This window comes from Acomys russatus, chromosome 17 (assembly GCF_903995435.1).
Source record: "Acomys russatus chromosome 17, mAcoRus1.1, whole genome shotgun sequence".
Taxonomy (NCBI): domain Eukaryota; kingdom Metazoa; phylum Chordata; class Mammalia; order Rodentia; family Muridae; genus Acomys; species Acomys russatus.
Genome location: NC_067153.1, coordinates 5034548 through 5060506, shown reverse-complemented (window position 1 = coordinate 5060506; position 25959 = coordinate 5034548). Strand labels below are relative to the sequence as shown.

At 42.7% G+C, this 25959-nt stretch overlaps 1 protein-coding gene across 2 annotated transcripts in view; it reads left to right on the top strand.

Annotated features, from left to right (window-relative positions):
• The window catches only part of Ubr5 (ubiquitin protein ligase E3 component n-recognin 5), a 113564-nt gene that overhangs the window by 49416 nt on the left and 38189 nt on the right, over window positions 1-25959 (top strand). For both annotated transcript variants that reach the window (XM_051159487.1, XM_051159488.1), the window contains exons 10-26: window positions 2583-2699; window positions 2782-2892; window positions 4036-4190; window positions 4928-5045; window positions 8974-9158; window positions 11641-11750; window positions 12533-12645; window positions 14546-14689; window positions 14773-14884; window positions 15080-15234; window positions 15611-15808; window positions 18616-18826; window positions 19746-19872; window positions 23556-23707; window positions 24110-24205; window positions 24547-24670; window positions 25344-25441. In XM_051159487.1, coding sequence (XP_051015444.1) covers window positions 2583-2699; window positions 2782-2892; window positions 4036-4190; window positions 4928-5045; window positions 8974-9158; window positions 11641-11750; window positions 12533-12645; window positions 14546-14689; window positions 14773-14884; window positions 15080-15234; window positions 15611-15808; window positions 18616-18826; window positions 19746-19872; window positions 23556-23707; window positions 24110-24205; window positions 24547-24670; window positions 25344-25441 — 2326 coding nt within the window. The remainder of the gene's footprint in view (window positions 1-2582; window positions 2700-2781; window positions 2893-4035; window positions 4191-4927; window positions 5046-8973; window positions 9159-11640; window positions 11751-12532; window positions 12646-14545; window positions 14690-14772; window positions 14885-15079; window positions 15235-15610; window positions 15809-18615; window positions 18827-19745; window positions 19873-23555; window positions 23708-24109; window positions 24206-24546; window positions 24671-25343; window positions 25442-25959) is intronic.

The following is a 25959-nucleotide window of genomic DNA, read 5'->3' as shown; positions in this document are numbered from 1 at the left end:
TGGACATTGTTGGACTCAGAAGTAGAGGAAAGGAAAGGGACCGAGTCAGTTCGAGCGTAGTAGGTTGGTTGCATAAACTGTGACGACCTCAACCACAGTAGGAATGCTGGGGACGGAGGAGGGAGGTGGAACTGACAGGTGCAGCACTCTGACCAGTTGCTAGCCTGATGAGAGGAAAAGAGCCATGATTACACAGGGGCAGTGGGCTTCCTTAGTGCAGGTGGGGGCTGCAGACGAGGGCGGCCTTGCCGGAGGTGATGTGTCTTTTAGGAGCTTGGGTGCGTCTTACTGTCACTCCTGTGAGAAGCTGTGGCTCATTTTACTTTGTAATGAGTGCCTATCTTTCTCTTAGCCCTTATAGTAGGCCTGTATTAAAATATGTTTATCACATCACAGCTTTGCTTCTTTTTTTTAAAGTGAAATAAGCAGAGTTCTGCAGCTAACCCTGGATATCATATTTAAAAGCTTAGCGTGCTAATTGATGTACTTACTGACTGGGGACAGTGACACAGTCTGGAGGAAGCATGTAGTGTGCTAGGGGGACTGGACTTGAAAAGAAAAGGCATAAGCAGGGTAGGAGCGGCTGCAGAGCCAGGCCAGCCGTGGCTCTCGTCCTCCCGCCTGAGCCGTGGGACTTAGGCTGTGTGGTAGAGTTTATGGCGGATAGGGCGTATGCTATCCATTTCATGCTAGGAAGTATTTGTTTCAGAAAGCTGGGAAGATGAAACAGCTTAAGTGAGAATTCTCTTTACCACGAGGTGACTGAAGGGCAGGCTAGTCTGCACGGTTGTTGGGGAAAGGGATACCAGAAGGGGCTGGTTTTAGCCTGTGTGTCTGTGTGGGGCCTTTACAGAAGGTCAGGTCTTTGTCTGGAGGTGGCGAGGACATCAGAAGCGTACCTTCCTGCAGGAGCTGGCCATTTTGAGGCACAGGGAAGGCGGCGGGGTGGGGAGCAGCGTGGCCTCGGCGGACCCAGCCAAGCGCCTGGGCTGCACTAGGCCCACGGCTACACGCTGCATATTAGTTCTCCACTCCACCCCATATATTTGTTAAAATATATCCATATCAAAAATAGGTCCAGAAAAACATAATTGACTGCAAGTCACTTTAATAAGTGGACTTAGGTTTTGGACACCAGTTTGCTGATGCCATTCCATTATATTTCATTTTAAGTAGAGGACTGAGGGGAGAGAATGAGGTGGAAAGGTAAGCTGGGGTACAGGCAGCTCCTACAAGGAGGGCAGGCAGTGGCCTTCAGGTGCTCATGGCCTAAGGAAGGGGCTTCCTGACTTCAAGGATTTAAATTCTATGTGATGTCATCTTTCACACCACCCGTGAGGTGACTTGTAGTAGAAGTGATTGGTGCAAATGCAATAAAATTAAAATCAGTGTTCAGGCATTAATTTGTTGCTTATAACCCTTGATAGATATCCCCAAGCTAGGCCAGCAGTGTAGCCCATCAGACCAAGGAAGATTCTGTGCTCGCAAGTTTTGCTTTAAGGTTCCTGGGTACTTCATGGGTTCAGTCATTGTTCTTACCTTTTTTCTTTTCTTTTCTTTCTTCCTTTTTTTTTTTTTTTTGTCTTTGTTTGTTTGTTTGTTTTCTTTTTTAAATCATATTTACGAGGCTGGAGAGGTGGCTCAGAGGTTAAGAGCACTGGCTGATTGAATTCCCAGCAACCACATGGTGGCTCCCAACCATCTGTAATGAGATCTGGTGCCCTCTTCTGGCCTGTAGGCATACATGCAGGTAGAACACTGTGTACATAATACATAAATAAATTTTTAAAAAAGATTTATTTATACAGTAGTCTGCCTACATGTGTGCCTGCCTGCCACAGGAAGGCACTGGATCTCATTACAGATGGTCGTGAGCCTACCAGGTGGTTTCTGGGGATTGAACTCAAGACTTTTGGAAGAGTGGACAGTGCTCTTAACAACCCTGAGCCATCTCTCCAGCCCTACATGAATCTTTTAAGAAATCATATTAACACTCATTGCTTTTTATTTTCAGTATAATTGCATCCTAATTTATTGCATGTCTTTCATCTTAAAAGTTAATGAACTTTTACCATAAAAATCAGAATGGTTTTCTCAGTTTGGAACTCTCTACAGAGAAGGAGTCCTCCTGCCTCCCACCCCCACCCCCCACTTTATTCACGTGTTTATGGACTACTTTTCTGTGGACTGTTCTGGGCTTGTATTTGTGTGAGATAAGCTGGTGAATGCCCTGGGCTGTGAGGTGTGGGATCAGCTGAAAAGAAGGCAGCGTGAGAGTTAGAGTGTCAGAATTGGTGAGTTTCCTTTGCACAGGTTTGGTTGAGGAGAGAGAATGGATTACCTGAAAGGCAGAGACAGCAGCAAGGACAAGTGCTAGTGTGCTGTCCTCATGACAGCCTTCTGAAGACACAAGCGGGCCAGCACTGCTGACGGAGAGGGAGCAAGGACTTGGGAGGACCCTGGAGGCTGCAGCCTGCATGCTTATGTCGGTAGCCCAGGTTTTATAGTTATTAAAGCAGTGTCTGAACCGAGGGATGTGGCAAGTTTTGTATTCATAGTTTTGTTTTATTTTTACTTCATAGGATGGAACAAAATTTACCTGCATTGGGGCTCTGTATTCTGAGCTTCTAGCTGTCAGCAATAAAGGAGAACTTTATCAGTGGAAGTGGAGTGAATCTGAGCCTTACAGAAATGCCCAGGTATTTTGTTATATTAAACCTTGGAATGAATAACTACATATCTACATGAGAAATAGTAATCATTTTTCTTATGCTTTCAAAGAATCCTTCATTGCATCATCCACGAGCAACATTTTTGGGGTTGACCAATGAAAAGATAGTCCTCCTGTCTGCAAATAGCATAAGAGCAACTGTCGCTACTGAAAATAACAAGGCAGGTACCATTTTGCATTGATGAACATTCCATGCTTAGAGTTGTGCTGCCTTTCTCCGCCGCTTTTCATGATCTTCCAGTGTGACATAGGTCCATAATAAAAGCTTTTAAACATTTACAACAATAATCCTGCCTTAATTTTTTTGTTGGCTAGCTTATACTATAATTTAACTTCAAGAATATTTAAAATTCCTTCCTATAATTGTGGGGGAGGGGGAGAGGGGTGCGGCAACATGGAGGCGAGATGACCACTCCTGCGGCATGTTCTCTTCTGGTTGTTGATGGAACTTTTAGGCATAAGTGGCAGCACTTTTCCCCTCGGCCATCCTGCCAGCTTGCCTATATTATTCAGTGTTTAAAGTGGTTTTCTACTGCTGATGAAAGAAGAAAATATCCAAGAAAAGCTAGAAAGGAAAGTGCCGGAAGAGACAGGAGAAAGGGCTTAAGCTCTGAAAGTCTGGTTGAAATGTCTTGTTGTCCCACTTCAGGTGAGGTTAGGCATGCTCAGGCTGGTCTGCTGGAGAGTGTACTAGGTACACTAGGTGACTGGCATAGCTTCAGAGCTCTTGAATTCTAGTAAGAAGTCCTAGAGCAAGCCAGTCTGTTGGCCTGTGGCTGTACTTGTGGCAGTTGGGGTGCTGAAGAAGAAAGATCACAAGAGGAATTGTGTCACCCGCACTCCCCAAGGAGGAGAGGAGCCCAGGTGTTGTCTGGTGCGTGCCTTAGGCTTGGTTGTGATTTGACTACATAGGAGAAAAGGGTTTTAGTTTTCTGTCCTTACTAGGAGCCTTAATCTTTTTTTCCTGTGTGTAAGTGTTTTTCATGTGTATGTGCTTGCACATGTGTAGTGGTGGTCAGAGAGCGTGTCAGATCTCTCGGAACTGGGTAATTGTGATGTGGCTAGCACCTCCATATTGCCCGGGAACGGAACCTGGCTCTTCTGCAAGAGCAGCAGTGCTCTAAGTTACTGAGCTATTTCTCCAGCACCCAGGAAAAGCATCTGAAGGATTTGTTTTGTTCTATGGAATGCCAAACCTTGTAGACTTGGAGGTGATAGAATATCCATTATACCTTGCTCTGGTGCTGACCACAGCCCTTTCGGAAAGTAGCTTTTACCTATGCCTCTGCTGTTATCTTCCTTAGGTTGCTACATGGGTGGATGAAACTTTAAGTTCTGTGGCTTCTAAGTTAGAGCACACAGCACAGACTTACTCTGAACTTCAAGGAGAACGGATAGTTTCTTTACATTGCTGTGCTCTTTACACCTGCGCCCAGCTGGAGAATAATTTATATTGGTGGTAAGTCTCTTTCTCAGAATGTTCTTATTACATAGAAAGCAGCTTTGAAGAGAAAAATACCATCATGAGGTCATTGAAAAGACAGTGCTTTGTAGAGATAGGAATTTCCCTTTAGAGCAGTTGCATTAAAATATGAATAATAATTTTATGAAAACACTGTATGCTTAGCAACCATACTATTAAGTTTCATGAAAGCACAGAGTGAAATAAATTATACAGACTCCTACTGTCTACAGATAATTACAGCTGGTATTTGCAGGTAGTTTTAATCCTTTCTTCCCCCATACATACATACATACATACTTTGGTATTACACAATTGCAAATTATGGGCTATATGGTATTTTAAACTCACTTTCTTCAATATATATATATATATATATATATATATATATATATATGTAACACATATAAATGCATGTATGTGTGTTATATATATTAGTAATAGGACTCCACATTTATTCTTTGTTGTGTTTTTAGGGGGTATTGGTAATTTGTATCATCTAAAGTAATTAGTTGTAGGAAAAAGTTAGTTGCAAAAAGATTATTGGTTACTAAGACTGGATCTGGCTATTAAAGTTAGGAACAAGGTGCAAATAGAGGTAGTTACAGGTTGATGCTAACCTGCAGTTAGCCTGTTAGAGAAGCAGTGGGCCAGCAGGCGTAACTAAGTGACGTTGGGTGTATTTGATGGGTATCTTTGCTGCTCTCTTGACCAGCTTGTGCTTCTCCTTTCAGGGGTGTCGTTCCTTTTAGTCAAAGGAAGAAAATGTTAGAGAAAGCTAGAGCAAAAAATAAAAAACCCAAATCCAGTGCTGGCATTTCCTCCATGCCAAACATCACTGTTGGAACTCAGGTAAGTGGTTGGAGTTAAGCCTAGCTACATGGCATTTTTCTCCCTCTTAGCAAGCACTTTCACAGGTGAGCGCTGCTGCACGTGTGGGCCCTAGTGGAATGTGACATGTGGATGCCGTGTCACTCTTCTCTCATAAGTTGAGTAACAGTTTGTAGGTTCTGGTCTCTGCATCTCTAGGTAGTTTTCCTATGGAGCAGAGTTCTTTATTGACTTAGTGTTCAGAATTAGTACTTTTCCAGTGCAGAGTCTGCAGTGACCTTACAGGAATGTTGGGTGAAGTCATCCTAGTGATAAGGCTGGGTGTGGCTGCTCCTGGCAGCGAGGGGGTCTTACAGCTGAGAGAGGCCCTGTCAGATGCCTGCATTCCTATAGGCTGCTGTGCTAGGGCTCTGAGATGGTGTGTTAGAAAACGATTTTCTTATACTTTAGTGCTTTTCAAAGCATAGGACTCGGCCTCCTGCAGGCCTCATGCCCCTTTCCTGGTCAGTCACGTGTCTGTGCAGGTGATTCTCTCTGAATGCCGCAGCCAGAGCACAGCAAGTTGGAGGAAGGAGAGAGTAAGAGTTTAGTAGAAATGGGCTCTTGAGATGGCTTGGTGTGCTCTGCTTACCAGTGACTTGAGTTTGAATATTGGGCCCGGAAGAGTGGAGAGAGGAAAGCAGCTCCACAAAATTGTCGCTGTTCTCCATTGCACACCATGGCATGTGTGTACATGTAACGCATGTGCACAGAGTACATGTTAAAAGGACTTTGAGAGGTTGGAGAGAGCTCTGGTTAAAAGTGTTGCCTGTGCAGCATTCCTTTTGGGCTGGCTCATAGCTCCTGTAACCCCAGCACCTTGTGGCCTTGCAGGCAACGCACTCACTTGCACATTCCCACACACAGACACACATGCACACACACAACTTAAAAGTAAAATTCTTAAAGACTTTTGAAAAGAAATTAACAGGAAGGTAACTGTAGGCTGTTGCCACTGATAATTTTAACTACTTTTCATAGTTAATATTTTATTACTATCTTAAACTATTTTAAATATTTTCAGTTGTAATTACTAATATACTTACTTATTATTAAGATGAGATCCACAGAACTAAAAGGTTTTTTGGGACATTGATGCCCTTGGGTCAGAGGGGTCCTGATGAATATTTACTTTATGGTAACATTTAATATTTAATAAGTCACACCAAGTGTTATAATGTGAAGAAGCTCCGAGGAATTGAGGACAAATGAGGTTTTTGTTACACAGTGCGGTGCCTGCTTCCTCATGTAGCATTTTCAGTTCAGCTTCTTTCTGTCACCCTGGTCTCTGTGGTTTAAGACAGTCACTACTTGATCCTGGCTTTAATTAATGTACTGGTTCTTGTTTGTGGCTCTGTTCCCCCCGCCCCTCGAGTCCATGGCTGTCCTGTTTTGAAGTGTGTTCACCTTCTAGATAGAAGTGTCCACTGTCTAGACAAGATTACTCTGCTTCCATTATTTACCACAGGACTTTTGACAAGGTTTCTTACCTGTCTATAGGAACCTTCTGTTCTGCTCACATTCCGATTTCAACATTATTAGTGACTGAACTGAACAACAAGACACAACAGCTGTTTAAAGAACAAGTGGTGCCCTTAGGGCAAGGGGGAAGGTAGGGGATAAAGACACTTGAAGAAGGGGAAGGCTTTTGACTTTTTAGATTTATCTGTTTTTATTTTATGTGTATGAACATTTTGCCTGCATGTGTGTATGCATCATGTGTGTGCCTGGTGCTGGTGAAGGCCACAAGAGTCGTGTTGGATTCCTGGAACTAAAGTTAGAGGTGGTTGGGAGTTGTCATGTGGGTGCTGGGAACCAAACACAGATTCCCGGCAGCAGCAGTGAATACTCTTAATTGTTGAGAGGCATCGTTAGCCTCACTGTTCTCAGCCTATGGGTTGCAGCCCTTTGGAATCAACTGCCTGCTTCACAGGGATCACCTAAAACCACCGGAAAACACAGATGTTTACATTACCATTCAGAACAGCAGCAAAATTACAGCTGTGAAATAGCAATGAAAATAATTTTATGGTTGGGGTCTCCTCAACATGAGGAACTGTATTAGAAGGTCGAAGGCTGCGAGCCACTACTCTTAGACCAAAGGAAAAGTTTTAAAAAGATATCTTGGTAGTAGCTGTTGAGTGAGAGAACACATCAGAGTACCTTTGAGGCACAGCTAAGAGTTTGTCTTACACCAGAGGCTGAGCTGGGTGTGGTCGCTCACACCTTTAATCCCAGCACTTGGGAGGCAGAGGCAGGCAGGCCTCTCTGTAGGTTTGAGGCCAGCCTGCTCTACAAAGCAAGTCCAGGACAGCACAGCCAAGGTTACACACAGAGAAACCCTGTCTTGAAACACTGCTCCCCTCTCCCCCACAAAAACCCCACAAAAAAACCAGAGGCTTATGGAGCCACAGAATAGAACAACATTGACACCCGCGCCCACCAACAGGAAGAACTGGTGGTTAACTCCAGCTGCATCCACAGATCTAATAGCTGAGGATAGTGGGCTTATGCATTGTGTGTTCTGCTGGTCCACACTCCGCTTTGCTCCCTGTCTGTGAGGTGCATCTATTGCAATAAGATGTTAATAAGTGATGTCAGTTAGTAATAATTCATGTATCTATTTCACTTAAAGTCTTTATTAAGCATTTATTGGGCTCTAAGCATTCACTAATTTTAATTTAATTAATTTCTTAGTTTTTTAAGACAGGTTTTCTTTGTGTAGCCTTGACTGTCCCAGACTTGCTTTGTAGACGAGGCTGGCCTTGAACTCAAAGAGATCTGCCTGCTTCTGCCTCCTTGAGTACTGGGATTACAGGCGTGCGCCACTGCACCTGGCTGGCATTTTAGTTTTTAAAGTGAATCAGAGTTGGAGTTCATTTCGGGAGGGCTTGTGGGGAGTTTGACGTATTAGTGTTTTGAGATAGCATCTCACCTTGAAGCTCTTAACTGCCCAGGAACTGGCTTGCAACTTGGCATATAGAGCAGGTTTTAAACTCACAGAAATGCCCCTGCCTCTGCCTCCTAGGTAGTAGGATCAAAAGGTTGCACCACCATGCCTGGCAAGAAAGGTTTTTAAAATAAGAATTTAGGTAGTACAGTCATTAAATGTCAGCAGAAAGAGGAGTGTAAGGGGCGACGGGAGCAGCTTGTGTCGCCTGGGAGTGGCTGGCGGTGGAAGGTGGCAGACAGGACAAATGTTTCCTGAAAATTTCTGCCTAAAAAATTTTCAAGTTCCAAGTTTGCTTTTGAGACTATTTACCTACAAAACTAGTTGATGATAGGTAATTGTTCTTGGGAGAACTAGGCCCCAATGTGATTTGTTGACAGTGGCACTGTAGAGGCAAGCTTTCAGCCCGTAGCTGCCATGGACCTCTGTTCTTTTTGTTTTGTTTTAAGCTCAAGAGTATAGCCTTAGTTCTGCAGAGGTCTTTAATGTGCCCCAACTTTTAGCTAGGAGTGAGAATTTTATAGGTCACTGACACTTGAAGTTGTTTGTTGGTTTATCTTCCTCAGCCTTTTGAGTACTGGGGTAGGGGCTGAGCTGCTCACTGTGCTACACTGCCCCGTGGAGGCTGGGGAGGCATCCATAGAGGCGATGTGTCAGGGCCCTGCAGCAGCGGAATTAAGGGGTCAGCTGTTCAAGCATAGCTATTTTCCTCTGTTGTGTTCCTTTCCGTTTAAAGAGTGGCGGCCACTGGCTGCCATCGTGAGTTTCCTGGTCCATTTCCAGCAGATTGCTGCATCACTGGTCGTAGTTGTTTGGATGGAGAAGTGTACTGGGACGTTAACGTTAACCCTCGTTGTGTGAGTGAGCTTGCGGTGGGAAATAGAAGTGCACTTCCCCAATCGATTGACCCGACTGTCGCTGTTGGTTACATCGTTCTGATGATCTTCCCTGTGTTGCTAGGTGTGTCTGAGAAATAACCCTTTGTACCACGCTGGTGCAGTGGCATTTTCAATCAGTGCTGGGATCCCTAAAGTTGGTGTCTTGATGGAGTCAGTTTGGAATATGAATGATAGCTGCAGATTTCAACTTCGGTCACCAGAGAGCCTGAAAAGCATGGAGAAAGCCAGCAAAACCATCGAGACAAAGTGAGTGCTGGGGCCCCTGCTGCATATGTGAGCATGGTCATGAAAAATTTGGATAGAGAAATGCCAATTTTTTTTTTAAGTTGTACATTATAATTTCTTTAAAACATTTTGGTTTTGTGTGTGTGAGTGTTTGGCGTGCTGGATGCCCAGCCCAGTCCTCTGGAAGAGCAGTAAGTGTTCTCCGTGGCTGAGCCTCCTCTTCAGTCGTATGTTACAGTGCCTGATGGTGGTCAGGAGAGAAGGCAGTATTCTCTTTCTTGATGTCTTTTTGTTGTTAGCCTCTGTTCTTTGCAGGTGTCATATACCTCTTGACATGCTCAGCTTTACTGTTAGGCCAACATTCTCTCTTCTCTTATGCAACCATGTGACCTCCAGTCTGATAAAAGTATCATTATAACATATAAGAGTATTTTCTTTTTGCTAAATTTTAGGTGCATTGGAAATTGTACCTACACCATTTTACACATCTAAAATTGTACTCACACTATATACATGGGCATGTAAAGTTCCGAAAGTTTTGTGTGCTTCATGTCCAAACAAATGTAATGATTATAAATTTATTAACTTCTCTGATTTTATTTCTTCTGATGCTAAAAGTGAAAAGTGAAGCTTTAGAAACACAGGGTTTGTTAGTAAGTTAAAAAGATGCTCTTAGCCGGGTGCCGTGGCACGCCTATATCCCCAGCTCTCAGGAGGCAGAGACAGGCGGATCTCTGAGTTCCAGGACTGCTAAGGAAGGCTACACAGAGAAACCCTGTCTCAAGAAGCCAAAAAGGAAAGGAAAGAAGAAAGAAATCACTAGTGCCTCAGATTTATAGTTTAGTTCTCACAAAAAAAAAAAAAAAAAAAAAAAAAAAAGATTTATAGGTGAATCTCCTAATTGCATTGATAGTTCATCTAAAAATGAAAATAGTAGATCACACTACTTTCATATTTTCTGAACTCCATAAAAAAAGAATTGAACTTGATAGTGCTAGGGGTTAGTCCTGCTTTGATGTACAAGTATCAATTCTCAGGGTATGGTGGTCTGGGCGTATGCCTGTAATCCTAGCACTTGGGAGACAGAGCTAGGACCTCAGGTTCATAGCCAGCCTGTTCTACAAAGGGAGTCCAGGCTAGTCAGTGCTACATAGATAGACACCCCCATCTCAAAGAAACCAAAACAGCAAAAAAGCCGACATAACCTGTAAGCAAGGTGGATAGAGACTGATATTTAAACTCCGTAACAGAGACCTTCAAAGCCTCCTTTGGATTTAGCAATTTCTGTCAGTGAAGTCAAGTAGACTTCTATGTTGAGAACAGCCAGTGTGTAAATCAGAACATGGCTGCTCTGGCAAGAGATCACATCCAAAGACCTTCTAGGTTTGTGTGATCTGGCTGGAATCCAGACAGACCTTTAATCCAGGAGACAGAGGCGAACAGATCTGAGTTCAAGGCCAGCCTGGTATAGAGCAAGTATCAGGTAAAGAAAAGCCTAGGTCCAGGCGTGGCGGTACACGCCTTTAATCCCGGATGAAGGTAGTTTGTAGAAGGGAGCGCTCATGTTTGAAAGTGATGTCTAATTGAGTGACAGAAAATTGAATGACTAATCAGAGAAAGATTTGATAAAATAGGTCTCTCAGGAGAAGAGAGAGGAAAGGGAAGTTAGTTAAGGGGTAATTTGGCCAAGCAAAAAGCCAGATTGAGTAAGTCAGCTGGGAGAGGAGTTTGAGCCAGAACAGCTGAATTGAACCAGCAGCCTAGAGCTCAGTACCAACTAGGGAGGGTGAGCTCATTATTATTCAGCAGTGAGTCTCAGAAGCTGAAAACATTCTAGGCTTAGGTTAGCTTGTACGGAGGCTGGAAGCTCCCGGGACTAGACCTGGTTAGCAGAACGATGCCGTGAGCCTCCTGCACAACAATTGAACCAGGAGAATAAAAGTTCCTTTTCCCAGCCATTTCTGCTTGGATAGAACTCTTTCTGCTTGGCATTGACGTGCCTTCATTTTTGCTATACTAGCTGTCAGTCAGTATTGATCCCTTTACAGGGCTGAGGATGTGGTGAAATTCCCTGGCGTAGGAAGCAAAAGGAAGATGAAGACGCAAATTATTTCTATATGTGATATATCAAATAGTTCTCAAAGGTCTGAAAGATTCTAAGAAGTTACGTCTAAAAATAATTTCACTTGATAAAAGTGTACATTTTATCCGCTGTAGAACATAGTGGCGTGGTTGTCCTTCAGAGAGGTTCAGCTGTTTCTCCCAGAGAAATTCCCTCTGTGCTGCTGCCGTGAGTTGTGGAGAGCTTGTCTGAGGCACTGTTCTTTCTTAGGTGCACCATGGGCCTTTTCCATTACATGACACTATCGCTATAAACTATGCTTTATGTGTAAAACTATGACCATTTAACAACAATTTTCCTCTCCCTTACAAACTTGTATCAGTAAATCGTTTGAAAGTTTTTGTTGTGTTACTTATAAGGAGGGCACTTTTTTCACTTTAGGCCTGAGAGTAAGCAGGAGCCAGTGAAAACAGAAATGGGTCCTCCACCGTCGCCAGCATCCACCTGCAGCGATGCATCCTCAATTGCCAGCAGTGCATCAATGCCATATAGTAAGTTTTACGTGTTTTATGCATGGTCAGAGTAAGGTCCCAGGTAGACACTGGTGCTGTGTTTGACTAGTCAACTCAGTAGCATTTTAAAATTATTTTTATAGATGTTGTATATTCCCTTGCCCCATGGATTTTTTGTTGTGTTTTGTTTTGTACAGCTTTGTTTAAGTTCCTTTTACAAGTTGTTTCTACTTCAGTAGAACTCTCTGCTTGTCATTGAACTGCCTTCACTTTTGCCACACTAGCCATCAGTCAGTACTGGTCTGTTCCACTGTCTCCTTTTACAAGGGCAGTATTTACAGTGCTAATTGTTTCAGTTGTTTTTGACAATTACAGATAAAACTATATAACATTATTTGTAATCATCAAAGGAAATACTCCCTCCCCCATTACCCAGAATATATGTTCCAGATCTTTTAGAGATTCTTATAACTTTGTACACTAGTTATGACATGACTTTAGGGTTTATAGAATTTATAAACCTAGGTTTAGAACTGCATCTTGGGTTTCAAGTTCCTTGGAAATCACAGGTTGGAGTTAAGTGCTGGCATACACACATTTTGGCTCAATGTTAGTATAGTTAGGCAGTAACCAGTTGTAGCTCATGTTTATTTACTATGAGGTTATTTGAAATAGGTTTATGTTATAACCTCAGCTCAGAAAGGGGTGACTTAAAGAGTCTTCATTCCTCTGCAAGCGCTCCTCACTGCTGTGCTTAGATGGACTGTGTACAGACGGCTTGTGTTTTCTTCCTGGTTCTGACTATCCTGTTGTTGTCTAAGAACGACGCCGGTCAACTCCTGCTCCGAAGGAAGAGGAGAAGCTGAATGAAGAGCAGTGGTCTCTCCGGGAGGTTGTTTTTGTTGAAGATGTTAAGAATGTTCCTGTCGGCAAGGTGTGTTCAAACTGGAGGTTAATTAGTAAGAATCACTAGAATTAGGGATTTTGGTTACTTGGAGATTTTTATGCTTAGTACCCGAGACACATTTCTTCAAGGCTGCCTCTAAACTGTCTCCTTGAGTGGTCACTGTCCTCTGGGTTCTGAGTCTGGTGCAGGTGGCTCCCTGCTGCCGCTGAGGAGGTGATGCTGTGCTGCACTGGGCTTCCTAGAGAAACAGCACTGATAAAATGAGTAGACGTGGGGTCTGTTTGGGTGGCGCACAGGCTGTGGTCCAGCTCGTCCAGCAATGGCTGTCTACCAATGGAAATCCGAGAATCCAGTAATGGTGCAGTCCATGAGGCTGGAAGTCTCAGCTGGTCTCCAGTGTACATTGGAATTTTGTGAACAAGTAGACTGTCAAGCCAGTGAAGGAAAGGGCTTCCTAGTGAGACAAGCATACAGAGTGAAGACCTTCCTTCCATACCCTTTTTGTAGGCTGACCGTAGAAGGGATTGCCGAGGTTAGAGGTGGATCTTCCTCAACAGATCCAGCTTAAAAGTGGGTCTTTCCCCTTCAAATCACTTAGTTAAGAAAAACATCGCTCACCGATGTACCCAGCCTCTTGAGTTGTAGTTAATTCCAGATGTAGTCAAGTTGGCAAACAAGAATAGCTATTACATGTACCTTGAGCGTTTGCGGTGATGTTTTAAATTTTAGGTTAATTTGGGATAATTTTAGATGTACAGGAAAGTTGCAGAGACATACATCATTATTAACAAAATAAGTTTATAAGGTGTGTATCCACTCACATGAGTGTGTGCAGGTGTGTATGCGTGTGTGTTGAATCCCTTGGAACTAGAATTAACAGGCCTGTGCTCAATGCTTACTGTCTTCCATGGACTCTGGTCCTTAGATTGTGCTGTGTGTGCTCTCGGCTGCTGAGCTCTATCTGCTGTCCCAGTACGTTATTTGGTACAGTTATTGGAACTATGAAACTGCAGGAGATGATTGGTAGCACCAAGCACTGTTCTCTATGAACCATCTTGTGCTTTCTCCTCTTTTTCCCTGAAGACTTCTTTCCTTTCAAGAAGCCAAGTAAATAGAAGCTGTTTGCTTGAATGTCATTAACTGACCCTTTTGTCCCTCAGTACATATTTTAATTATCCCTACAGGTATAGAATATCTGCATAGTGATTGCTTAAAATATCATGAACTTTTAAAATATGATTTTTATTTGTACACAATGGAAAAAGATAATAAACTAAGATCTACAATTTTTAAAGGCCTTCTTAGGAAGCCTTTGATTAACTGTAGTTTCACTTGAGAAGATCACACTGACTTAAACTCACAAATATTATGTAGAAGAGGTAAGAGTCAAGTGTTCTGGTTCTAAGCCCTGTGCTTGTCTGTCTGCATTGTTGGCCTCATCTCTACTTTGACAGCTAGCTGTGACAGGCTGTGGATCAGTAGTTTGAATTTACTAAATAAAATGTTAGGAACATATATATGTCCTCAGTCATGCTAATCCTATTTGAATAGCTTTGTGGCTTCATAGGCTGCTGACCTAATGAATGCAGAAGGATCCAGAAAGTATTCAAGGCCCCTCTCAGCTGCATAGTGTAGACCAGGGCAGGACACATGAGACCTGAAGAAAAGACCATCTGCTGCTGCTTAGACTAAAGACAGATGAATCTGAGATTGACATGGGTGAACCTAGTGTGGACCGGTAAATGGCATAACACTTGTTGTAATTACTGGCTATGTGAGTGCTTCTTTTAATCTTGACGGTCAATATGAATGGCAATGTTCAGGTTGACGGTCTCAACGTGGTGCTCAGTTGGGGCAGCTGAGTTTGCATGTTGACAGTGTTCAAGTGATTTTCATCTTTCCTAATTGTGTCTGCCTCTATTTCCAGGTGCTAAAGGTGGATGGCGCCTACGTTGCTGTCAAGTTTCCGGGAACGTCTGGTAGCACCCCCTGTCAGAGCAGCGCTGGTCCGGATGCTGACCCTTCTTCACTCCTGCAGGACTGCAGGCTGCTTCGCATCGATGAGCTGCAGGTATTTGTGCGAGAGTCTGTGGACTTGGGTGTGGACCCCGAGCGGGCCACGGTGAGGGCAACGTTCCTTTTGTTGTTGTGCAGGTTGTAAAAACTGGCGGCACTCCGAAAGTCCCCGACTGTTTTCAGAGGACTCCTAAAAAGCTTTGCGTACCCGAGAAGACTGAAATCCTGGCAGTGAACGTGGATTCCAAAGGTGAGGGGTTCATAACTCTTACCAGGCGACATCTTCTCCACACGAGAGACTGGGATAAAGCTGTTTGGTAACTGGACACCTTTTCCCACGATGTACATAACAGGACGGATGTGGCTGAGTTAGTCACAACTGTTGTGAAGTGCTTTAATGAACTGGGTAAGATTTTCCTACTTTTCGTTTGTGTGCCTGTGACAGGTGTACATGCTGTTTTGAAGACGGGAAACTGGGTACGGTACTGTATCTTTGATCTTGCTACGGGAAAAGCTGAACAAGAAAATAACTTTCCGACAAGCAGCATTGCTTTTCTCGGTCAGAATGAGAAGAGTGTAGCTATTTTCACTGCTGGGCAGGTAAGAGGCTCGTTTTTACTTTTTAAGAACAGGTACAGGACTGGCACTTTTGTGCCACTTAGGGTTTGCCTGTTAGAGAATTAATGAAGACTTTATAATATTCAGCTCATTCTATTATAAGAGTTTTAAATCTGATTGTTACTTCTAACATTTAGTGTATTTTAAAATAAATACACATACAATCAGTCTTCATTTACTGTCTTCCTTCCTTTTTCTCTCCTTTTTTAGACAGTAAGAGTCTAGTCTAGGCAGAGCTCGTTGGTCACCTGCCATATTTCATCCTCCTAAGTAGAAGAATTTGGACAGGCGCGGTCACACTAGGCTCACATAATCATTTTTTATTTGGCTCAAGCGCTTTTACTTTTCATCCCTGTAGGAATCTCCTATTATTCTTCGAGATGGAAATGGTACTATCTACCCAATGGCCAAGGACTGCATGGGAGGGATCCGGGACCCTGACTGGCTTGACCTTCCGCCCGTTAGTAGTCTCGGCATGGGAGTGCATTCGTTAGCAAATCTTCCTGCCAACGCAACGATCAAAAAGAAAGCTGCCGTCATCATCATGGCTGTAGAGGTAACTCAGCTTCTGATGTTACTTGGCATTTAATTCAGAAGAGCATGCTGCCATCAAATAGAGGAGACAAGAACAGTCGGCTATTACGGTATAATTTTATGTTTTAAAAAAGGCATATATGCTGTTGGGATAGTGGTCGGTAGAAAGCAGACTGCATAGCAAGCGTTTTGAGGAAGTGACTTCTGTGCTGAGGGTGAATGAGGAGATTGCCATCTATGGAACCAGGTGCCATCTTTGAGATTCATTAATGTTAGAAAAATGTTTTTATTTAGCCAACAGGTGAGGGTTTTATTGGTTAGGGTAGCAGGTGGCAAGGCTGGATCGAGCACAAGGTGACTTAAGTTCTGGCCTGAGGCACCTACATTTGAACAGAATACCAGTAGAAGAATTTTGAGTGGTGACTGGTGTGATTTTGAAGATTAGTAATAAAGATTGGAATTGGGATGTGGGGGTGGCAGAACACAGATGTTTAGAGAGTCAGATAAAGGTTGGTATATAATCCAAGGTAGAAACAATGGAAACGTGAGTTCTGGAAAACGGGATGAAAATGGGAAAGCGGGGACAGATTTGGTGTGCTTGAAAGAGTGGAGAATGCACAGCTAGTGCCTGGTAAGGGAGCACTGCGTGCCCGGTGTGTGCCCGGAGGATGCTGGGAGGTGAGGAGAAGCCGCTGGGTACAGGCAGGCAGAGGCGTGCGAGCTCTTTGTGCAGTTTGAGTTGAGGTAGATTGCAGCTGTGCTTCAAGCGCTAAAAGGCAGGCGTGCAGTGGGGAGGTGGGCTAGGAGGGGTCGGCCAGGTGATGACTTGGGCCAGAAAGCAGAATTATGAATAAAAGGTGGTTAAGACTTTGGATGTACTTAGATTGGCTTTTTTTTTAACAAGTAGAATCTGGCTAAATGCAAGAGATCAAATTCAGGAATAAAGAACAAAAAGTCTTGTTTTATTTATTAAATCAAAATTATCTACCTATCGCCTGTTTGTTTGTGCATGTGTGTAAGTGTGTGTGTGTGTGTGTGTGTGCCACAGTGCTCACATGAAGGTCAGCACTCACACCTTTGTGGAATTGGTTCTCACTTGGTTTCTGCCAATGGGTCTAGAGTTGTCAAGATTCCACGGCAAGCCACTTGACTGCTGAGCTGTCTTGACAGCCCAGAGGTTTACAAGAATGAAACTGCTGTTGGTGGAGATCTGAAGACGTTTAGGTGTGGGCTGGCTTTGGTGCTTTGCCTCAGGCATGTGACCTGGAGGGTGTATCTGAAGAGGGTTAGGTGTGGGCTGGCATTGGTGCTTTGTCTCAGGCATGTGTCCTAGAGGGTGTTTATCAAATATTTGTGAGTGCGATGGAAAATAAAAACATAATAAAGACTAAAACAGACAGACATGTTCAGTGACTTGAAAGTGACATGGCTAGAACTGCAGACTTTGTTTTGTAATTCCGTGTGCCCTGTGCTGTAGGGGTGGATGCTGCAGCATGGCCAAGCATGCTCCTGATAGTGTGAGTGCTCATTAGGTGCAGCAGTTCAATGGTGAGAGCTTCCTATAGAGTTGCTGGTGCCAACCAAGTGACCAGTGTGCTGTTTATCAGAGCAGTAACAACAAAATGAAAAACCCTGTGCTGTTCAAATACTGTGCTTTGGGTCTTTGAGCGTTAGAGCACCAGTTTACCCAGAGTGTACTGAACTCCACATGTGCCAAGTCTTTTAACATTTTCTTCCCCTGTGCACAGTGACCCCTCTGTAGCACTTTCTTCCTCCTGTAATCGGGGGAGACTATTTACAGGCAGTTTCCTGCAAGTTGTGAAGTGCTCTTTTCTTTGTTCCTTTGTGTGCCCATCCACACTTGCTTGTTTCTAATAAAAGGCACAGTAAGTTTGCTTTTTAAAATAAAACAAGTGCTTTGTATTCTAGCTATTAAATGTTGTGTCTTTAGTCTTCGCTTTTGTACCATTTGTTTGTTTGTTTAGAAGATTTGTTTTGATGTGTGTATGAGTGTCAGCAAATTCGCATTTGCGCAGCATGTGCATTCCTGGTGCCTGAAGAGGCCAGATCCCCGGGGGAACTGGAGTTACAGAGGGCTGTGGGTGCTGGTGTGGATCTTGTTTCTCTTGCAAGGGCATCATGTGCCTTCAGCACAACAGCAGTTGTGCTGTGTGTGACAGCAAATGAATGATGCTTTCTGTGTGACCTTCTGTGGCTATGTCTTTGGTAGCTGTCATTGATCTTATGAAATACAACTCCTTACAAACCTTTATGATTGTGTATATACATGGTTGTGGTGGGGTGAGAGGGGCCACATGGGCAAGTCCGAGGACAGCTTGTGGCATGATTCTCTGCCCATATGAGTCTTGGAGATTGAACTCAGGTGGTCAGGCTTGGTGGCAGTGCTATTTACTCACTTTGCCTTCTTGTCTTACACCATGAGGTGCTGGTGAGTAACCCTTTGTTGACTTGGCTGACATTATTGCTAGTACTGTAATTGAAAGCTAGAGTGAGTACCAGGGCGTTGCCAGGCATGGCTGTTTATCATGGCGTTCCCAGTTAGTCCTTCAGTGCATTGATGACAGAGGTGAGGTAGTTTTGAAAATTGAGAACACTTAGCTGTGTTTTCATTTCTGTCCTCACTTGTACACTCTCCTTACAGAGTATAGAGGAATTCAGCTCCTTTTCTCAGGCCGCTTGAAATCACTTTCTACTTATTTGGAGATCTGATTGTGTTACGGTGGCCATGAGGAATCTGTGGTGTAATTTTTGACATGTTCGCTGTTCCGCTTCACTGAGGTGTCTTTGCCCTCTTCTGCCCGTGCACAGAAGCAGACGTTGATGCAGCACATCCTTCGCTGTGACTATGAGGCCTGCCGCCAGTACCTCGTGAGTCTGGAGCAAGCAGTTGTCCTAGAGCAGAACCTACAGGCACTGCAGACCTTCATCAGCCACAGATGCGACGGAAACCGCAACATTTTGCACGCTTGTGTGTCAGTTTGCTTTCCAACTAGTAACAAGGAAACTAAAGAAGAAGAGGGTAAGATTGAGAACTCTAACAAGGCCTCTAGGGAAAAACTGGGCACATGCTTACAGAGAGCCTGTGTGCTTTTTACTGTATGTTGTATGATCTTGGAAGATCTGACTTTGTCAGGTGTTTAAAATATTGTTAAGGGTTGCATATGGAAACACAATAAGTTTGACCTGTGTGCTTTTACTGTCCTGAGTTCTTTGAATAATATACAAGCTAAGAATGTTGATACTAACTGAACAAGTGAGGTGAGGTTTCACTGTATAGCCTGGCTGTCCTGGGACTCATTTTGTAGACCAGCCTGTCCTTAGCCACAGAGTTCCACCTGCCTCTGCCTCCTGAATGCTGGGATTAAGGCACATGCCACCACCACCCCTGCCACAGCTGAACAGCCTGTCTCCAGCCACTCCCACCCCAACCCTACAATGAACTGACACCGGAAACAACTTCTGTTCTGTTGTTTGGAATGTAGAAGGGTTGTTTGCTATGGAGTTTTTAATTGGCTAAATGAAGGAAGAATCTAAACTAATTAATTGTTTTGAATTCTCTGATTTTATTGTGGAAATTGCATTTTGAAATGTGATTTGTGGTTTTCCTTTTTATATGAACAGAATCCCTGGGGTTTATTTATAAGTAGCATATAAAATAAGACTGATATATTAATAGATGTGTCTTTTTATCTTTTTACTTAATAGTAAAAGGCAAATTTAAGTATATTTAAGTTTATATGTTGTTGAAATAAGACAGTGAAGAAATTGAATAAAGGTCCTAGTTCAATCTTTTTCACGTACTAGATACTTTTAGGAGAATGGCTATCTACTATGTTAGTTGAAGCACTAACATGCATGAGTTAGTTTTTACTGGCCAGTCTCCATTTACTGTCAGTTGTTTTCAAAGTTTAAATCCTATTTTTTTCCTTATGTTTCAGAAGCTGAGCGCTCAGAAAGAAATACATTTGCAGAAAGGCTTTCTGCTGTGGAAGCCATTGCAAATGCGATATCAGTTGTTTCAAGTAATGGCCCAGGTAATCGGGCTGGATCGTCAAGTAGTCGAAGGTAATACGATTTTTCCAAGGAAAGTTTAATTGGAGGAAAAGTCCAAGTACAGAAAGCAGTGTGTCTCTTACTGTCGTGTGCATGGATTGGTGGGTCCTTTTTGTTGTTTTTGGCTTTTTCCACTAACACTGTGGGACTGTCTGATAAGTAACTCAAGTGTGAACACTAGGATCTCTGACACTGCTAAACAGGGTGACTTTAAGGCACCGCTCAGGTGTTGTCTTCTGAGCATCTCTGAACTCACTGTCGTCTTAGGTCTGTCCTCAGGTGTCTGAACGGCCTGGGAAGAGATGAAAGGCGGCTCTGTATTGTGGATGCTTGATTTTAAATTTCAGGTTTTCTGAGTTGTTGGATGATGGATAGTCCTTTATAATCTATTAAAAATTGCTAGGTGTTTGGTTAGATGATAAACATAAAGAGTTTGGTAGTTTTCTATAGGGGAAAAAAAGCAAATTTATTTTAGATAAGAGTAGAGGCCTTGGCTACTGACAGGTGTTTGTGAAGCACTGCTCACTGCGTGGTATGGTGACGGTGGGAAAGCCTCCTGCAAACGAAGACGCTCATTGGCCTGTTTCCTGCTCCACACTCACCTTTCCCTTTCAGAATGCTCTTTTTCAGATTGGCATTAGGAAGGCTACCAGGTTGATAGTTCCTGAGCTCAAAAAGATCCAAAAGTGAGACTTAACAAAAACCCTGTGGGTGACCAAATTACAGTTTTAAGTAGTACAAAAATATTATGTATACTACACAGAATGGAAATTATTACCAGCTTATTTATCTAGAACTACATTAAGGAAAGTATTACCTCTAAAATGGAAAACAACTTAAATTCTTCATGAAGAAATTTAGTCTCTGAATTATTTCAGGTATTTCATTTCCTCAGGGAAATTACAGGTGCTAATCACTTTGGACTCTGATATGGTTGGTCCAATGCCAATGCTGCCATCTTTTTTCATATAAGGATTATTTGAAGGCAAAGACTAAAAGGAGCTTCAAGAGTGGGCGATGAGTTGCTCACAGAAATAAATTTGCAGAGTAAGCTCCTTTGAGGAATTTGCCGAAGATTCCACTGCAGTGCTCTTAACCAGTGCAAACTCAGGGCTGCCGTGAACAGCTGACAGCACAGGAGGCTTATTATCCACGCCGGGCAGTAGGAAGTCCACAGACTGCTTCACGGAAGTGAGATCCTCCACTAGCCTACAATGGATTGTCTAGGCAATGCCCCTTGATGAGTATGCAGGCTGGGATTCCTGAGCTGTGAGCTCAGAACTGATGCAGTCTCACTGTTGAATGGAGTGCTGTAATGGCTTCAGATGATGCCATGACTCAAGTGCTGTTATGTGACTCATAGTCCCTGAGTACAAGGGCAGATGTAGTGGAAAGCTTGGTTGGTGCATCTGATTGCAGGTGTATATACTCTAGCAATTGTTAATCTGGAAGACACATGACCTTCACTTTTTTGTCACAGTGTTATATTTGAACATGACTGGATTCTAAGGCTTCTGTAGCATGGATATAACGTGCTTACAAAGAGGAAATTACACCATCCTTGAATCCTTCCATATTGTCAGAAAACACGATGACTCCAGGCAAGCCTACATGAAGAAATGTCAAAACTCTGAATCTTAGCAGCCAAGGTGGTGTCGCCTCAGTGTTGTCCTCAGCCACTGAGGATCCAGGTGAATCTCCATGAATTGTGTACAGCATCTTGAAGAATAATTTTCTTTTTGTTTTTGTTTTTTTATTTTTTAAGAATCTGTATGAGGAGCTGGGCAATATACTTAAAAAAATGTTCCCAAGACTAATGAAGAAAAAGGTTAAGGACAATTTTAAAAAATGACAAGGAATGGCCCCCTCACTTAATTTTGAATTGACTACATCCACAACAACAAAGCTGGGAATTGCAAGTTCAAGATGAGACTATGGTCTCAATCACCTCCATTTATCCTTAATGTACTCTAAGCTAGAAGTTGGCGATTACCTACCCCACTTGTGTTTTCTTTGGCCTATGCAGTGTTAACTTTTTAAAAATTGGAATGCCTTTAGACGAACATGTGTCCTCTAGTTTGCCACTAGTTCTGTTGTGTATGGCTGCCTTCCCTTTACACTCTTTTATTTTGTATTTCTTACCCAGTAGGCATTTCACTGTGGGCCTGGAATGAGCACATTCCTTAATAAGCCCTAAGACATTTATTTTCAGGTTATTTGCAGTGCCTTCCATTTCCTACATTTTCCTCATCTGTGCTTTGAGTACAATGTGTGGCATACCCAGCATCTGTCATCACAGTGTAGTCACTGGTGTATTCTGTCACTGGGAAGAAACCTGCTTTTTTTTTTCTCTGAGTGGCTTTGAACAGGGAAGTGGCTTTGACTGAAATAATCAGACACTCTGCTCCCTTCTGTCTTACAAAAATGTAATCTTAAATCTCTAAGTTGGGAGGAGAGAATGTTCAATGGATGCTTATTGGAGTAACTATTGTAATAGGTAATACATTACTTGAGACATTAAAATTTACTTTGTAGGGTCTTTCTGTGTTCATTCCAAAAAGTACCCCACAAAAACATTCCTAAAAAGGCACCTCTGGAGATGGCATCCTAAAAGACATGGTCATGCCCTTAACTTTTTTCCTGTAAGAGCAAAAACATGTTGATGTGGAAACCACATTTACTCTGAGATTAAATAGTTATTACAGCTGGATACTCAAACATTAACAAAACCATTTAAGCTTATTTATTTATATTACGCTTATCTCGCAAAGTATTAGGTCTTTCACACTGAAAGTCGTGTCTTTGGGATTATGGCTCTATGGAAAAGTGAAGTCCCAATGTGTTATCTTGGCCTCATAACTGAGTTTTCACTCTTTATTTAGAAGCTTTAAAACAACAACAACAAACCTGTGGCTTAGTGAGAGGATTTGTGCTCTCTGAATTGCTGTTAACTCCTAACGTGATTGTGTGGCTGGTGCAGGCTTTTCACTGAGGTGCAGTGCAGGCTTTGTGTAGGAAGGCCCCTGTCCCCACCATGAGGTCTTTGTGAGTAGTTCCCTTCTTAGCGACGGGGACCACCTGTACAGTGCTTTGTTTCTGTAGCAGTAGGGAAAAACAAATCAAGCCCTAGGCAGTAATGCTTTTAGTTTCATTAATTTCTTGAAGACGTGAGTTATACTGTTTGTCGAGGCTTTTTGTTTTGTTTTGTTTTTTTGTTGGGGTATTAAAACATCTAAATTGTTCTTTGTCTTAAACTTGCTCATGTGGAAATTAGTTTAATTGCTTTTAAGTTCATAGAAAAGGGATTTAGTAGGACAACTTCATTTTATACTAATCAATAGTTTTAGTGATAATTGTTACTAAACCTAATTTTTAGGAAATGGGACTGAAAAAACGTTCGAATGTGTAGCTGTCCATTTATTCTAAGTGTATGAAAGAGTATTTCTAATCTTGCTTCCCTGAGACGTCTGTCCCGTGGCTGAGGTCTGTAGGGAGCTTATCCTAGCCCCCAGCTTCGCTTCTGTCCTCTCCTGCGTCATTCGGGGACTTAGAGAAGAACTGGCGTCTGTGTTCCGTTTCCGGCCTGGAGTGCTTGCTTATAGAATGATCTTTGAGCTTCTCAGAGGAGCACTTCTGTACACCTCCTGCTGTGCTGGACACGGTAATGAGTTGTGATTTTGTCCATGTCCTTCTAGTTTGAGATTGCGGGAAATGATGAGACGTTCACTGAGAGCAGCTGGTTTGGGTAGACATGAGGCAGGAGCTTCATCCAGTGACCACCAGGACCCAGTCTCACCCCCTATAGCTCCCCCTAGTTGGGTTCCTGACCCTCCTTCAATGGATCCTGGTAAGATCTCTTGTTTTATTTAGTGTTTACTAAAAAGGCAATGTTGTGAAAGGAGAAACGAACATTTTAGTGAAAAATTTTAAAGACTGTGAAAGTAGTATGGTGAACGCTATGACTTGATTAGTTGAAAAATTGGCTTAAGGGGTTTGGTTTTTAGAATTTTCTCTGACATAATTTATTTCTGTACTGGTAAGAGGCTGCATGGCCCTGATTGCTAATACATCAAGATGAATGAAAGATCAACCCAGTGGATCCCTCTTAGAGTCTAGAAAAGAACTTTCCCCTTACCCTTTGGTTGGATTTGACCTTTGGTTTGCGGAGAAAAGCCGTAAGGCCTGTGAGGAGAGATTAGGGGTGTGTTGCCCATAGTGATGTGCATCCTGGTGTTCTGTTTACTGAAAGATGGTGACATTGATTTTATCCTGGCCCCCGCTGTGGGATCTCTTACCACAGCAGCGACTGGCAGTGCTCAAGGACCCAGCACCTCCACCGTTCCAGGTAAGACTTTATTGTTTGTCTATTCGGGCTTTTTGAATTAAGAGGGGCGCACTGGATATAGGACCTTGAATAAAGTTTAATACTTCTGTTTCAAAGAGATTTTTTTTCTTTGCTTAAAAAAGTATTTCTACATAAGCTCTGTGTATTTGATATGCATTACAGCATAGTGTTTACATACATAAATTAAGAAATTAGTTGACATTTATAATATGTGATACTAGCTATGCTTAGGTTCTTTGTACTGAGTTACTTTACTTTTGTGGATGTTGTTCTGGTGACTTACTTACTCAGTCTGTACCTGGTAGATCTGCTTGGTACTGAATGAATCTGCTTAATTACAGGTCCTTCCACAGAGCCTTCTGTCGTGGAATCCAAGGATCGGAAGGCGAACGCTCACTTCATCTTAAAACTGTTATGCGACAGCGCAGTTCTGCAGCCTTATCTGCGAGAGCTCCTATCTGCCAAGTAAGAGGCTGACAGACTTTGTAGGAAGGGTTAGCTTGGTGACGTAGTCCTTATGTTGATCTTGTGATGCATTAAGAACGTTAGAATCTACCGCTATATACTTTCTGCTATTAAAATCCTGTCTATGTAAATTTAAAACATCAGAATCCAGCATTATTTTCTTCTACTAAATTTTCCTTAGTGAAAGGCCTTTTCAACATCAGAGAGTATACCCTGATTGAGTAGAGACCAGCTTCTGTGTTAGCTGGGTCAGAGTGCGTGTTTCTATGAGGACACAAAGCACAGAATGGTGTTGACATGCTCGTGCATCCTGCCAGCGCTCGGGACGCTGAGGCAGGGGGATCATGATCAGAGCAGTCAGTCCTCCTGTGATGCAAACAAAAGATCAGCTGTGTGTTTATCAGGAATGCTTCTTTTCTCCTGCAATAGGAAGAGAGCATCGATGGCTTTGTTGTTGTTTGTTTTGGTTTCGTGTTTGCTTTTTTGAGGTAGTGTCTCACTCTGTAGCCTTGGCTAGCCTGCAATTCTGTAGACCAGACTGACTACTCAGAGAGAGAATTCTGCCTCTGCCCTCTGCCCTCTGCCTCCACCTCTGCTTTGCTCTGATTAAGGTGTGAGCCATCACACCTGGCCTAGAAGATAAGGTCTTCATGGATAACCTTTCTCATTTTAGGGATGCAAGAGGGATGACACCATTTATGTCAGCTGTAAGTGGCCGAGCTTATCCTGCTGCAATTACAATCTTAGAAACAGCCCAGAAAATTGCAAAAGGTAATGAATATGGTTCGAGGCCTAAGTGAACTACTCACTTTAGAACTTGATAGATTGTCTTCTCATATACCCTTGCAATTATTCAAACCGTACTTGTGTGTGTGTGAGTGAGATAGCATTGAAACTATCAGAATACTTTCATATATTTAAAGGTTTTTAATACCTTTTTCAAATTCTTCCTCTAATTTTATCAAAAAGCAATTGATAGGAAGTTTTGACTTTAAAAAATGACTACAATTATAATTGATAGTATAAAATCTCCTGAAAAGTAGTAGTGTTGCCGGCGCCTTACGGCTATGATGAAACTATGTAGTGATAATAGATTGCCATGTTACAACTACACCTGACTTCAGAGCTCTTGGATAAAACAAGTATTGAGGGCTATCAGTTTCTGCCATGCAGTTCTTAAAAGAGATAATTCTCTTTTTTTCAAGCACTGCTGTTAATAAATTGTGATACAGTCATAATTTAGTAAGTAAAACACAGACTTGAGTCTTAGTTTTTATGAGACGCTGTCT